At 36.2% G+C, this 14,685-nt stretch overlaps 2 protein-coding genes across 2 annotated transcripts; both read right to left on the bottom strand.

Annotated features, from left to right (window-relative positions):
- Positions 1-1,083: 1,083 nt before the first annotated feature.
- Positions 1,084-4,100, bottom strand: LOC117411553 (potassium voltage-gated channel subfamily S member 3-like). The gene is made up of 2 exons (XM_034019194.3): positions 3,948-4,100; positions 1,084-2,931 (listed from the first exon to the last, which is right to left on the bottom strand). Exon 2 carries the CDS (start codon positions 2,894-2,896, stop codon positions 1,388-1,390), a length of 1,509 nt encoding a protein of 502 aa, XP_033875085.1. The 5' UTR covers positions 2,897-2,931; positions 3,948-4,100; the 3' UTR covers positions 1,084-1,387.
- A 9,669-nt stretch (positions 4,101-13,769) lies between these two features.
- Positions 13,770-14,440, bottom strand: msgn1 (mesogenin 1). The gene has a single exon (XM_034018003.3). It carries the CDS (start codon positions 14,274-14,276, stop codon positions 13,770-13,772), a length of 507 nt encoding a protein of 168 aa, XP_033873894.3. The 5' UTR covers positions 14,277-14,440.
- Between the last annotated feature and the right edge of the window lie 245 nt (positions 14,441-14,685).

Raw genomic sequence — 14,685 nt, forward strand, 5'->3', positions numbered from 1 at the left:
TATATAATGATAAAAGTGCAGCAAAGAATGTTAAAGCCTTGTGTAGCAGTAACTACAACTATCCCATTAAATTCAAGTAACCAGCAAAGTGAGTGTAATGTTCAGGTGTGGTTTAGTACCTGTGCTTCAACAATGTGTCAAGTGAAAATAAACCCTTGGCATCTAACTGATCTACAGGAAAATCCCTAATCTTCTGAGCCATGGTTAAACCATGGTAAAACACATCATATAAATATTACATGGTAAGCATGGCAAACTGCAATGTTTGTGGCAATAGTAAATGAATTAAATGTTAAGGTTACCAGCTATAAACACATTCGAATAATCCATGATATTGTGCATAGTGCTGATTCCAGAAACCTGCAGTACTGCATGTTGCTCTGCAGAGCTCCCACTTTGAACATTATATATATATATATATATATATATATATATATATATATATATATATATATATATATATATATATATATGAGTATAGTGTGTGTGTGTGTGTGTGTGTGTATATATATATATATATATATATATATATATATATATATATATATATATATATATAAATAAATAAATGTATACAGTCACCTCCAAAATTATTGGCACACTTGATAAAGTATAAACCTAACAGATAGTGTGGATTATGGTGGGGTATCGCTGTGGGTTGAGACTATTTAGGAAGCATTTTTTACTCACAATGAAATGCTGTTTGCTGTTTCGAAATTGTTCAGAAAATGCACTGGTCTGTTTAAATATTACATTTCTGTTATAATCCCTTTATGTGTGAGTGATTGATCCATCTTGACCAAAAGAGGTTTATTTCCCTTCCATTTTAATAGCTTGACAGTGATTAACTGATTTGCTTTTTGCCAAGATAGATTCTTAGCTGTGGGGATAGAATTCTAGGAGAAATATACAATTGAAACTGGACAGGGCTACTCTCAGACACTTAAAAAGCAACAATCATTATATACTTTACTGTGCTTTAGTAGAATGCAGTTCCCCTTTAAGTGATTTATTTATAAATAAAGAAGCATCATTTCAAGATATTGTACAGCAAACTTTATTCAATCAATATTTTCCGTACTTTCTCCTTCTGTTAAAACATGCATGCATTCATCTTTCTCCCGATGACAAGTGAAAAATGTACTTGCATGCCACTGGAATTTTTTTTGTCTTATTCTATAAACCACATATCTTTGAAACAGGCAGTATATAAATATTCCATTTTATTAAACAAATTATGGATAATAAAGAAAATCAAGAGGCATGTGCAATATTATTGATGATATCTGGAAGTAATTTTGGGCGACATCAGTCAATAATAAAGCCCTGAGAAATGTAAAGTGCTTTAATTAAGGTTTTCTTAGAGTGCAAAATAAATACAACAAGCTTATTTTGCCGTACCATTTTCCAATGCAGTGGTATTACAAACATTGTTAGTCTCTTTGATGCTAGATGCATTTGTGTCGTCGTGATCACTGGCTACACTGCTTGCAGAAGAAATGCTAGTAATAAATGAATGCATCTTGCGGGCATATAAGTCTCTTACATTAAAGTATGGAAGATCAGGGTCTGGATCCTTAATTTCTGAATTGCACTGGTCCACGTCCATTTCCTTCTGCCTCTGATAGTATTTGGAAAACTTGTTAAAAATAATAGTGATCGGCAGGGCGACTACTAATATTCCACAAATAATGCATACACTGCCGATTAACTTTCCAAGTAATGTTACTGGATATGTGTCGCCATAACCCACTGTAGTCATGCTGATGGTTGCCCACCACCAACTAATAGGTATGTTTTTTAGTTCTGACTCATCTTCCTCTTTCTCCACAGCATGGACAAGCACTGAAAAGATGGATATCCCAACAGACAAAAACAAAATCAATAATCCTACCTCATGATAACTATGTCGCAAAGTAGCACCTAGAGAGCGGAGTCCTACAGAATGTCTAGCAAGCTTAAGAATGCGGAATATCCTCATGAGGCGCAAGATCTGAACCACTTTCCCCACATTCTCCAAATTCTCGCTCTCTTCATCCACAGTGTCAATGGCCAAGGTGGCATAAAATGGAATAATTGACACAAAGTCTATAGTGTTCAAAGGGTTACTAAAAAATTTCCTTCGACAAGGGGCCACAGTAAGCCTCACCATAAATTCTATGGAGAAGAAGATAATGCACACAATCTCCAATACTGCTAAAGCAGGGTCTTCAATTTCTTTATCACTGGCATCAAACTTTTGGAATTCAGGCATGCTATGAATACACATAGCAACAATAGATATCAGGATCACACTTAGAGAGGCTATGGCAATAAGTTTTGCAGATATAGAATAGCCAGGGTTTTCAAGTCTGACCCATATACTCTTTCTGATCTCTGCACACCATAGGCCTTCGAATTTCTCTAGTTCTGTATCCAGGACAGATAGAGCATCAAAAGAAGAATCAAAACTCTGCTTGTCATCACTCTTTTGTTCCCAGTTGTTGTCTATTCCATCATCTTTTAGCTCCTGGTATATACTGCTGCAACAGGATCCAAGGGAAAGCTCAGTGATTCCCCAATACTCAATCTCTTGGCTGAATGAAAAAACACACAGCTCCTCCATTATATGAAGTTTCCCAGTGTAGTAAAAGTTCAAGACATATCTGAACAAGCAAGGGTTTCTATCAAAGTAATATTCCTGGTCTGCAACATTGTAATCATCACACAGTCCCAAAATAGCCTCTTCAGATTCACAGTTCAGCAATTTACCCAGTCTGGTTTGTGGGAACCTCAGAAGAGTGCTTTGCTTTACTTTCTGCTTGAATCCTCCAACATTGAGGTTAATAAGTTCCTCCTCTGTCCCACTTCTATGCAGGATCTGTCCATAAACCATGTTGAAGCAGAGACTTGTCATCTTACAAGACTCGATTCGGATTAAGGTTCCATCACCTATAAGATTTGTATTAACATTTTAGAACAAAGTATTAATTACAGCAATTTCTTGCATCAGGCTGCTGCAACACAGTACATTTTCCTTAAAGGGTTTTTTATAACATTTGTTAAATATCTTCATTAATTAATATTGTATGCAATAGACACCAGAATCTAATAAATTGACATTTGGAAAACTTGAACAAATTAGGCATTGTTCTAGATGATTTCATTTTAAAATTGCATTTTTAAAAACAAATCCATATTTTCTATTGATAGTATATGTATATTCAAGAATAGACTTGGAAGAAAAAAAAAACATAGTACTGTATGTAATTAACAATTGGATTTGATTTACAAGAGTTTTGGCAACTTTTAAATGTCCCTGCTATTGCAGGTGATTCTTATTGGTAAAAAGAACAACTCACTATGTGTTTAAATGGCTTATCTAACCAGTTCAATTGAGTAATTTGCAAAAATAAAACGCTCTCTTGTAAGTACTGTACTATGTCAGTGGGTTTTACTGAATACAAATCGAATAAGGAGGATGCAAATAAATTTGGTAGGACCCCGAGGAAAAATGATTTCATTTCTGGCGTACTAACATTAAAACATACTTTTGGAGTTGCGAAAATGCTAGTGACCACGGCTGGCTTTTTAGTGTATAAACACGATACTGTACGTCTCCGTTAATTGGGTGTTCTTATAGTATGGACAACGTGTACTCTGAACATGCCAACAAGAAAGTAAACGTATACTATTATATTGCTTTATAAACAATGCAAACTTGAAAAAAAACGCATACAATGTAATAAAATACGTTGACCATGATCTACGGGTGCAATTTATTTTTGATTTTGGAATGTTTAATTTATTTTAATTAACGTCTTTAAACTTCCTAAACTAGAGCGGAACAAAAAGATAATCTTTAAAAGTGATATCCACGTTGAAATGTAGCCAGTGCCGTTTGTAAAGTACCGATGCAACAAAATTAACATCAACAACAAAATAGTCTGCTTTAAATAGTAAAATACCTGCATCATTCTGCCTTGCTTCCAGAAACAATCAGCGAATGCCGACAATCCTGCAAAACTTCTTCAAATATGACTTCAACTGCACTTGGTGCACCACTGTCGTTTTCTGTAACATTGAGTCAGCACGTCTTTGACTCCAAGGGTTCTGCTGCAGCAACAGCTGTACTGTACAATGCAATGGTCGGTGCAGCTGCTGAGGGAGGCAGTATGCTTCAGCACTCCCATCATTGGTTTAACTGCTTACCCTCTTTTGCTGGTTACCACTACTGGTTTGGTGGTCCCATTGGATAGAAACGCATTTACGTGAATAATTAAATGACTCAATACTTGTATTTTCGTTATGTTAAACATGCTGTACTGTTTTAATTCAGATCTTCACAGGTAAAACAAACAAACAGAAAGTGTTGTCTTGTATTCATGTACGTTTAAAATAAGTTTAAATTAAAGTTAATACAGATGTCTTCAAATAATATACCAGTATTATTATTATTAATACTACTACTACAGTTGCCAGTTTTGTTCGCAATCGCACCCCCTTTTGTTTAGGGGGTGCTAAACCGATTTTTCTTTTCACCGGCTGCCACTGGGCAGCTGGTGTAGTCCCCCTACTGGCACTAAATAGGACTACTGCATTTCTTCTACCTTCCTTATTTTCGGGCACCCTGTTCGTGGCTCCACTAAGGCAAGACCAGGAAACTTAAGATCACAGGGGAGGGTCTTTTTGACTGCAGAGCCATGTTCTGGGCTGTGGTCCGCTCCCGGATTTCTTTAGTATAAGCCTACGTGGAGTCCGCTGGTGACATGATGGCCTTTGTCGACCAGTGGGCTCTAAGTGGTTTATTTTTATTTATTTTTTAAATTCAATTTAAAAATTTAATTTACAGTCCTTATTAAAAATCGGTCTTTTGTTAAATTAGTTCGTTGCCAGTTTTTGTTAGCACGCCCTTAGTGGGTGCTAAACCGATTTTTTTCACCGGCTGCCAGAGTTCATACAAACCACAGGTACAGACAACCATTAACTTGGACTAGAACAAAGTAAATACATACATACATAAATAAATAAATACATAAATAAATAAATAAATAATAATAATAATAAAATTGGTAACTAGTGTCTCAAATATATTCGGAATACTGTACCTGTTTATTCATTTGAGAAAGCATATATACCTAATATAGATGTGTAGCTCCCTCTAGAGTATTTCAACTGCAAACAAGGGGAACATGTGATTTGAAAAGGTTTGAATGCATGCCTGTCAGCTATGATAAACCTGCAGTATATTTATTGTTCTCAGTAGTTAAATGATTCACTCTTAGAACAAATGTGTTAAATGTAGCACAGTTCTGAGTTTATGCAGAGACAACACAATTTTGTGTTGAAATTAGCAAACCACAACACAGTAGTAATGTGCCTTTTAAACAAGTCTGGCTAAATACAGTATTGTGTAAGAAAAGCACATTATTGTGTTGTGGTTTGTTAATTTTAACACAAAATTATGTTGTTCCTGTATGAACTCAGAACTGTGTTACATTTAACACATTTGTTCTAAGAGTGTTGGGTCAATTGCAGCGTACCAAATTTAGTCCACTTGATGTGTCTAACTAGTGGATTAAGCAGGTTTAGTCCACTTGATTATCGAAGTTAATCATCATTGGTGGATCATCTGTTAAATCACACAAGATCCCGTTTGCAACGTACCAGATCAGATTCGTGATGATCCCGTTCATGTGGATAACTTAGTACTGTAAAGGATAAGACAAATTCAGTACACTTGCTCGATAAGCATTTACTGTGGTTTTTGTTTGTTTGTTTTTGTGCAGAGACAGATGCATTTGTTCCTTTGAAATTATCTGAAAACTTTATTCCTTAAATTTCATTATGTCCGTCACATTCAGGCAGTCAAATCAGTGTCAATAAAGCTATATATATGGAGAGAGAGAGAAGCAACTGAGGCTGCCTAAATCCACAGAAGAACTGTGGTTAGTTCTCCAAGATGTTTGGGCCAACCTACCTGCCGAGTTCCTTCAAAAACTGTGTGCAAGTGTACCTAGAAGAACTGATGCTGTTTTGAAGGCAAAGGGTGGTCACACCAAATATTGATTTGATGTAGATTTTTCTTCTGTTCACTCACTTTGCATTTTGTTAATTGATAAATATAAACTATTAACATGTCTATTTTTGAAAGCATTCTTTCTTTACAGCATTTTTTCACACCTGCCTACAACTTTTGCACAGTACTGTATATATATATATATATATATATATAGTACGATACTTTTATTTTAAGTAGGGCATATATATAGGTCTTACTTTAAAAAAAACTTAAAATAAACGTTTTACTCATGTACCTTTAATACAATTTTTACAATTTTCAGTTTAACGCAATAGAAATAATGTAAATAATCTGACAATTAATCTGCCCCCCCCCCCCCCATGTAAAGTTGACAAATATTTTTTTTAATAGAGACATTTGGAAGGCAACATTGACCATTTTGTGTGCCCTGGAAAACAAAAAAAATGCCATTAGGAGTATGGCATTGGCCCTTACCTATAGTATCTAGAGACTCTACTTAGCAGTTGGTGCAATAAAATAAGTTAGAGCTGTCATCTAGAGCAAGTGTTGAGCTGTTCCAAGTGTATTGCTGGTCATGATTTGGTATTTCAGTTTAGACACAAGAATAACATTGGTACACAAGTAGGTGGCAGCAAAGAACAAAGATTAGCTGAAGCATCGACTTAGTGAAGATATGTTTTGATTCATTATGTCTCTGGTGGTTAACAAAGGTCAGGCCTTAGACAGATATCTGTACAAAAAAGGGCATCCCTACATGTGATAAAGGTTGAATAACATGGCTATTTTGGTGGGTATTAATTATGTTGCAGGGTAAACACTGGATTTCACAGCATTTATTTTGTTTAATTGTAATTAAATATAAAGTTGTTGCTTAAAAGTAGTCACAGTATTTGTTTGAATTGATTCAGGCAAGATATTACAGTATGTTACAGGCTAAGCGGCTCTCTAAATACATGTACAGATATAAGAGTGACATAGAGACATGAAACCCCAGACAAGGGATTATTTTGGGAGAGCTGCTTGTAAACAGTTGACTGTATGTATAAGGACCTTTTCTATTTTTCTACCAGTTTAACCAGGCAGCTCCGTACGGAAGCGTCCTAATGCCAATGAAAAAAAAAATTGAACAAAAAAAATCTCCTAGCTAGGAGAAAAAAAAGTCATAGCTAGGAGATAAAAGTCATAGCTAGGAGATAAAAGTCATAGCTAGGAGATAAAAGTCATAGCTAGGAGATAAAAGTCCTACGTAGGACTTTTCTTCTCCTAGCTACGAGATAAAAAGTCCTAGCTAGGAGATAAAAAGTCCTACGTTGGACTTTTTGTCTCCTAGCTAGGAGGTTTTTTTTTTCATTTTTTTCTTCATTGGCACTAGGACGCTTCTGTAGCTCCGACAGCATGAGCGCGCGGTGACAGCGTCAAGATAAATAACCAGTGGGAGAGTTCAAAGGAATGTTTCCCATGCTGCAGCATTCCTTTTGTTTTTGCAGAAGGGTTCCAATGCACAACAATACATACACTGTAAAGGGTATGCATTGTTGCACTGTACATGATTGATATAATTAATTGATCCCTCATATAGCATAAGACTCCTCCGTCATTTATTATGTTTTCCTTCATACATTTTTGCATTCGACGAGAGTAACTATCTGTTCAGAAACATTAAATTGGTATAATTCCAGCAATTTGAATTGTCATAGTAATACCGAAGATTCCCCCATTAACTGTGGCGATATGTACACTTACTATTCAAACTAAATATAATGATCATTTAAACGATGCAGATTGTCAACGACAGCATTTAGGAGCGGGTGCATATGTACTCTACATGTGTAAGTGTTGATTATTATTCATTAGTCATTTAGCAGACTTACAGAGACTAGGGGGTGAGCTATGCATATTATTATTATTATTATTATTATTATTATTATTATTATTATTATTATTATTTATTTCTTAGCAGACGCCCTTATCCAGGGCGACTTACAATCATATATTAGGCTATGTGCATACAGACGTCTGAAGATGAGAGTGTGCACTGTACATACAGTGTGGGGGGAGTCTGACAACATTACAAACACAGTATAGGTTACCTTCATTGTAAATAAAAAAAAAACTGATTTGGTATAATTTAATGATGACGCTATTAAAAATAAACGAATCATGATTATAGCAGCAGTTTTTAAGTATTCTGTAAATATTTCGTCTAATAGTTAGAAAGTACAATGTGGGGCTGTCAGGTCTTGTTTTCAAAAAATATCGGCACGGACATTATATACAAACCAATGGAATACCTTTAATAGGCTGCTTGTGTGTGTGTGTGTGTGTGACCGTGCGCGCATTTTCTCCGCCATTGCTGTGCTTATGAAAACTGTAGCAATGTTACTCAACTACCCGAGCTACTTCCGAGTCTTATTTCACGATGTATTTATTTTATTTATTTTACTGCGGTTTGTTTTAATAATGCAAACGTACAATTCAAAACACAAACTAGCACATAGTGTACACAGCATCATTTTATATTTTTCACAGCACCAGGAAAGCTGAAATATTTTGTATACCCTTGCCTTGAAGATTGTCTGTAATAGGATTCCCATACTATACCATTTGTATTCTCTAGGGGTACCCCCATATTTTATTACAGGGGGGCTACCACATTTTTCAGCTGAAATATTTTGTATCCCCCGTCTTGAAGACTTTCTAAATGCAACAGGATTCCAAGTTTGTACCTGATGTGTTCAAGGCTTCTAGCCATGCTCATACAGGTAATTTCTATTCTCTAGGGGCACCCCTATATTTTTTGTACAGGGGGATACCACATTTTACAGCTGAGATATTCTGTATCCCCTGCCTTAAAGACTTTCTAATAGGATTCCAGTATTCGATTACATATGTTTAGAGGATGCCAAATTTAAGCATATGGCATAATACATTTAGTCTACCAGAAAGCTTTTTGTAAACAATACACAAAAAATAACTTCTCAATCTGACAGCTGGGAAATCTAAGTGTGTGTGTGTGTGCGCGCACACACACACACACACACACACACACACACACACACACATATATATATATATATATGAAGTAAATCATAGTTAATGTGCAGAAAATAAAGCATACTAGTAGGGGTGAAACCTTAATATCGGGGTGAGTTAATTAGTTGCGTATCAAAAATATCACAAGTAGACACTTGCTTAATGTGTACTTTTTTATCTATAATTTAATGGGGGGACCAAATTCTACAGCACAAATGTTGTCATATTTTACACACCTTTAATTTTCTTTTTTACTGAAAAGTTCTAAAAACTTCATAATTTATTATTTGACGTGGCTGAAGTTGGCTTCTTATTCGCTTTGTATTCAGTCTAAGTGTGAAATGCAATTCTCAAAATATAAAATATGGGGATACGAAATATTTCAGCTTCTCTGGTGCTGTGAAAAAAAAAACATGATTTAATACCCTATCTCAGCATTTCTTTATTTCTTACTGCTTTACAATTTGTATTTTTCCCAAATAATTAATTTCTTAACATTTACGGTACTGCAGCTTTTTTTAAAAGTTTGATTCCCTTTTAATTTCTATGGTCGATTCCTTTTTCTTTTATAACCTGGTGATAAAATATTATTATATGCTACCGTGTGTGTTTTGAATTGTACGTTTGCATTATTAAAACAAACCGCAGTAAAATAAATAAAACAAATACATCGTGAAATAAGACTCGAAGTAGCTCAGGTAGCAACATTACTACTGTTTTCGTAAGCACAGCAATAGCGGAGAAAATGCGCGTGTATGGTCACACACACATACACACACACACACACACACACACACACACACAGAGAGATTTATATTAAAGAAATGTGCGCATGCTCAAAATCAATCTAAAGAGATCTGCGCAACCGCGAAATCTAGACCGATTGCTAGGGGATAGACGATATCAAAGGGGTACAGGATTCATCATAACAACTTGTGTAAGACTGCCAGCACGATTACTTTAGTTTGATTTCAGTTCGTTTAGTTTGATTTCAGTTCGCCCAATGAAAGCCCTTTCGCTTGTTCAGATAAAATATATTACACAAACGTTGTGTTTAGCTGGAGGACAGAGGTTCTAATTAGAAACAGTCAGCGGACAGCGCTGCTTGAAAAAAAAGATATATTAAAAAAAAAAAAAAAAATGGCATCCAAACGGAAACATTCTTGACATGTTTAAAAAAAGGGAGGTGAAGCAGTCATGGTTTCAAACATACCCTCTGGTCCCGAAAGAACATTTTCACAGACGGCAAGCCAGAAACACGCAGCTTCACAAGATCACAAGTTGGGTTTTTTTCCGTTGTTTGCTACCTCTTTAAAATGTGTTGAAATATATTTTGGAAATAGTAACAGAGTGGATTTGAAAGAGGAACAATGTAATATAAAAATAAACACATTTCTATTATTTTAAAAAGAAGGATTTGTCTCACTATGATATATTGAGTTTTAATGTCAGAATCGGTGCAATATTACTGTCAGTAGTCCCAGGTGAAAGAACACAGTAAGTATTTATTTTTTTTTTTAACACAGTAGTGGCTGTACAATCCTACTAATATTATTAATCACACTAGTACAAGCTTTTGTAACTAGAGCTGCGGTTGGTCAGGTAGGCATTAATATTAACATACACTAATAGCACTGTCCTGCAGTGGAAAGAAAATCGCGTCAGAGTCAAAATAACAAAATAATGTAAAGTATTATGCAGTAGGCTACATGAATCTCTCTGCAAACCTATTCAGAATTTAGGAAATATGTATTGACGTTTTTTCACGTGGGACTAAGTTTGGCATTTATTAAATGGGAATCAGAGTTATAGTGCAATTTAAATATAGCCTAGTTTATGTGTATCGTAAAGGGTAGGGTCTGGCATTTAAATAGCTACGTGTTTTCAAATAAAATACCTTGTGAAACAATAGGCTATGTTTAACTTGTTTACAGTACTGTTAAGTGGCTTAAGTTTTCCAGTGTGGCTAAAAACTGTTGTTACTATAGCCACAGTGGCTAACTAAATGAAAGTCTCAGAGGGAACGTAGAAACAAAAGAAGCCCTGCCCTGTTAACGATATTTCGTAAATCAACATAATTTCGCAAATCACGTTTGCATGATTATTTAATAAGGAAATAGGCATAACAACCTGTTGAAAATGCCAAAATCAATGCCACATAACGAGTCGTTGATTAACGAACTTTTGAAAATCCTGCCCGTGGTTAGCTGCCAGCATAATGAGAGAATACTTTATTATTATTATTATTATTATTTATTTCTTAGCAGACGCCCTTATCCAGGGCGACTTACAATCGCAAGCAAATACAAATACATTCAAGTGTTACAATATAAATCATACAATAAGAACAAGAAATACAATAATTCTCAAGTGTGACAAACCACAATTCAATAATACAGCAGATAATAGTGAAAGTTACATCAGGATATGATTAAGTAGTGATAGTTACATCAGGATATGATTAAGTACAAAATACTACAGATTAAACACTTGGGAGATTACAATATTCTGAGGTACAGGATTAAATGCAGTAAAATAGGGGGCAGATAAGAGCAAAATAAAGCATATTTAAATGAAGGGTGATAGTGTCCCAGGATACAACAGAGGAGTTCTACAGGTGCTGTTTGAAGAGGTGAGTCTTAAGGAGGCGCCGGAATGTGGTCAGGGACTGGGCAGTCCTGACATCTGTAGGAAGGTCGTTCCACCACTGCGGAGCAAGGGTGGAGAAGGAGCGGGCTCGGGAGGCAGGGGAGCGTAGCGGAGGTAGAGCCAGTCTTCTAGTGCAGGCGGAGCGGAGAGGTCGAGTGGGGGTGTAGGGAGAGATGAGGGTCTGGAGGTAGCTGGGTGCAGTCTGATCAAGGCATCTGTAGGCTAGTACAAGAGTCTTGAACTGGATGCGAGCGGTGATCGGGAGCCAGTGGAGCGAGCGGAGTAGTGGAGTAGCGTGGGCGAAGCGAGGTAGAGAGAACACCAGGCGAGCAGCAGAGTTCTGGATGACATTGATGCTTCTTTTTTTATTATTCACGGGTGTTTGCTTACTACATTCCTCCATAGTTGACAATCTTATATGGCTTTTATTTTTTAGATCATTACCATGTTTGCTCACAACATCCCCAAAATTACACTACATTGTGGAAACGTTAGATTAATGGCATCTTAATATGGTCTAGTACCCGTTTTGAATTGGATGCTTTTGTGGAGTATCTCAATGATTTAATTCCTTCTATGGAATTTAATCTGGAATGCGATCCTTTTTTTAGGGGGGGGGGGGGGGGGGGTATACAGAAGCAGTTACTTCAGAAGCAAGCTAGAGTGCCATCACTCACTCGACACATGCTCAGTTCAGGTCTCTCTGTCTGCCTGTGGAAGAGAAGCTGTCTTTGCCAAAGCACTGAGATGTAATCTTAAAAAATCGATTTTCGACCTAATAGAGTACATTTTCCCCCAATTTTCTTTTGTGATATATACCTGTGTTATCCAGTTTATGGAGCCAGGCTTTTAGCAGTCGCATCCCTGATCTCTGTACTTATAATTGACACAATTGATTGCTCTTAGTTGTGTTGTTTCTTGCTGGAACATGAGGTTTAATAATGACTCCCTGGGTTGGGGCCAGTTGTAACACGTGTTACAATTGACCCCACACACCATTAGCGTAACTATATTTGTGCACATGAATCTTGCACTGAAGGCAACAAAAAGTTCATAACAATTGTGACTGAGCTTGCTTGATAAGGCCTATAATTTTAGGGATTCAATGTATGACAAAAAAAAGCCTGATGTGAACATTTTTATTTCTCAATAAAGATATTCCGTTTTTGAGTTAAATCAAAACAAACATATTTGCTTCATGTGAAAATCTTATTCAATAGTCTCGTATCTTATAAAGCGCTTTGTGATAGTGGTCCACTAAAGGCGCTATATAAAAATAAAGATTATTATTATTATTATTATTATTAATAATAATAATAATAATAATAATAATAATAAAACATTCAATTCTTCAGTTAAATTAAATGTGTTGTTGTTTATTTAATTATTCTTCACAGAATGTTACATCTGACCCCACCCCCCGTTACAACTGATCCTGGCCATGGGGTCAATTGTAACATCGGACTCTTTACATTTCAAGCCCTCTTTCCATATGTATATCAGCTCTTAAAACAGGGTAAGTATGGGGCAGATGTATATTGTTCGAATCAATGTCTGGTCAAACTAGAATCAAATCATCTGTGCATAAAAAAAAACCTTACAACTGTCCCGGTCTCCCCTGCTGAACTTGGATAATAAATCAATGTACATGTTAAACTGTGCTTTTGTTATTATATAGAAAGCTCAGGAAACTTTTTTCCCCTCAGTTTAGTTTTGTTTGCCAAGCAAAATGTGTACTGACTTAAAAAAGAGAGATTTTCAATATAACAAATAATGGATTTTATTATGTCCACAATTAATAAGCATTCCAAAATTTACAAAATATTATGTAAGCAAAAAAGTGCCGTTACAAGCAAATATCCAATATTAAATAACAACAATTAAAAGAAACAAAACTGGAACGAACTGTCTGGGTAGATAGAAAAAAAAGTCATTTAAGTCCACTGTTAGACGATGAATGTTTGCAAAAAAGCTATAAAAAGCAGCTCCAAAGTTTTTGAGAGTTCATCACAGTCCATCATCACAGTCCACAACGCAGCCATTTTTTATGATCCATAGAAATGTCTTACGCAAACCCTTCCCCATTTTTTCTAAGGAGGTCGGAAAGTTCATTTATATATTGGATGGTGTATTTAAGGGTCTGGATTTTGGTGAGGGGTTGTCCTCTTTGGCTGTAGTCAGGAGGCAAATAATCTCGAAGGTGATGCAAGGCATCCGCCAGATTCCGCATTCTCATTTTCTCTCGCTCGCTGGCTTTCATCCGACGTTTGGTCGACATCTTCGGTTTGTTTGTTTGTTTGTGGTTTGCAGCGGCGGCCACTACGTCGTTATTATAGCTTTGAAAAGCAGAATGCGAAAGACTGGTCAAGGGGTTTCCTGCGATATTCATCATCTCTGGAGAAGAACAGACAGAATCAAAAGAGGATGCTGGAGACGTACTTCGAGGAGACAGCTCGTGTCCCATTTCGAAGGCCTTGTCTTTAGTCTTCCAGTCCCAGGCAGCGAGAAGCTTAGAGGTGAGGATGCTTAAACCATCATCCAAGTCCATTAGACCTTCGTGCAGATGCTCCATTTTCCAAAGTGTAAGCTTAAAAGTATATCTGGCACACACAAGCGGTTCCAAAAGCAAAGACCTTACCCCGATTGTGAAGACGTTGCTTTATAAGATGAGCGAAGGATAGTGACAGTTTATGAGTTCACAGCTGAGGAGAGTTCAAAGAAACTAAAAGTGCCAAAATGCAACCGAGCCCAAACAGCTCTTGTAAAACGACAGCTTTCTTTATCACCACTCTGTGAAATAGCCTTAAACAGACTTAATGTGAAGAAGCAAGAAAAACAATTAGATTATCTTGTGTGGAAGTGGCCGTTTAAATCGACATTACTACAATTATCAACTTGGTGTGACCAAACCATGGTGTGTAATGAAGAAATCAAAGAATACTAATACACGTGTGCATGTTAGACCGGTTAAAAATGAGAGG

Source organism: Acipenser ruthenus, chromosome 6, assembly GCF_902713425.1.
Source record: "Acipenser ruthenus chromosome 6, fAciRut3.2 maternal haplotype, whole genome shotgun sequence".
Classification (NCBI taxonomy): Eukaryota; Metazoa; Chordata; class Actinopteri; order Acipenseriformes; family Acipenseridae; genus Acipenser; species Acipenser ruthenus.

Bases quoted from the DNA above. Each gene is read 5' to 3' on its own strand.
- LOC117411553 (XM_034019194.3), bottom strand. From the start codon at position 2,896: ATGACAAGTCTCTGCTTCAACATGGTTTATGGACAGATCCTGCATAGA.
- msgn1 (XM_034018003.3), bottom strand. From the start codon at position 14,276: ATGGAGCATCTGCACGAAGGTCTAATGGACTTGGATGATGGTTTAAGC.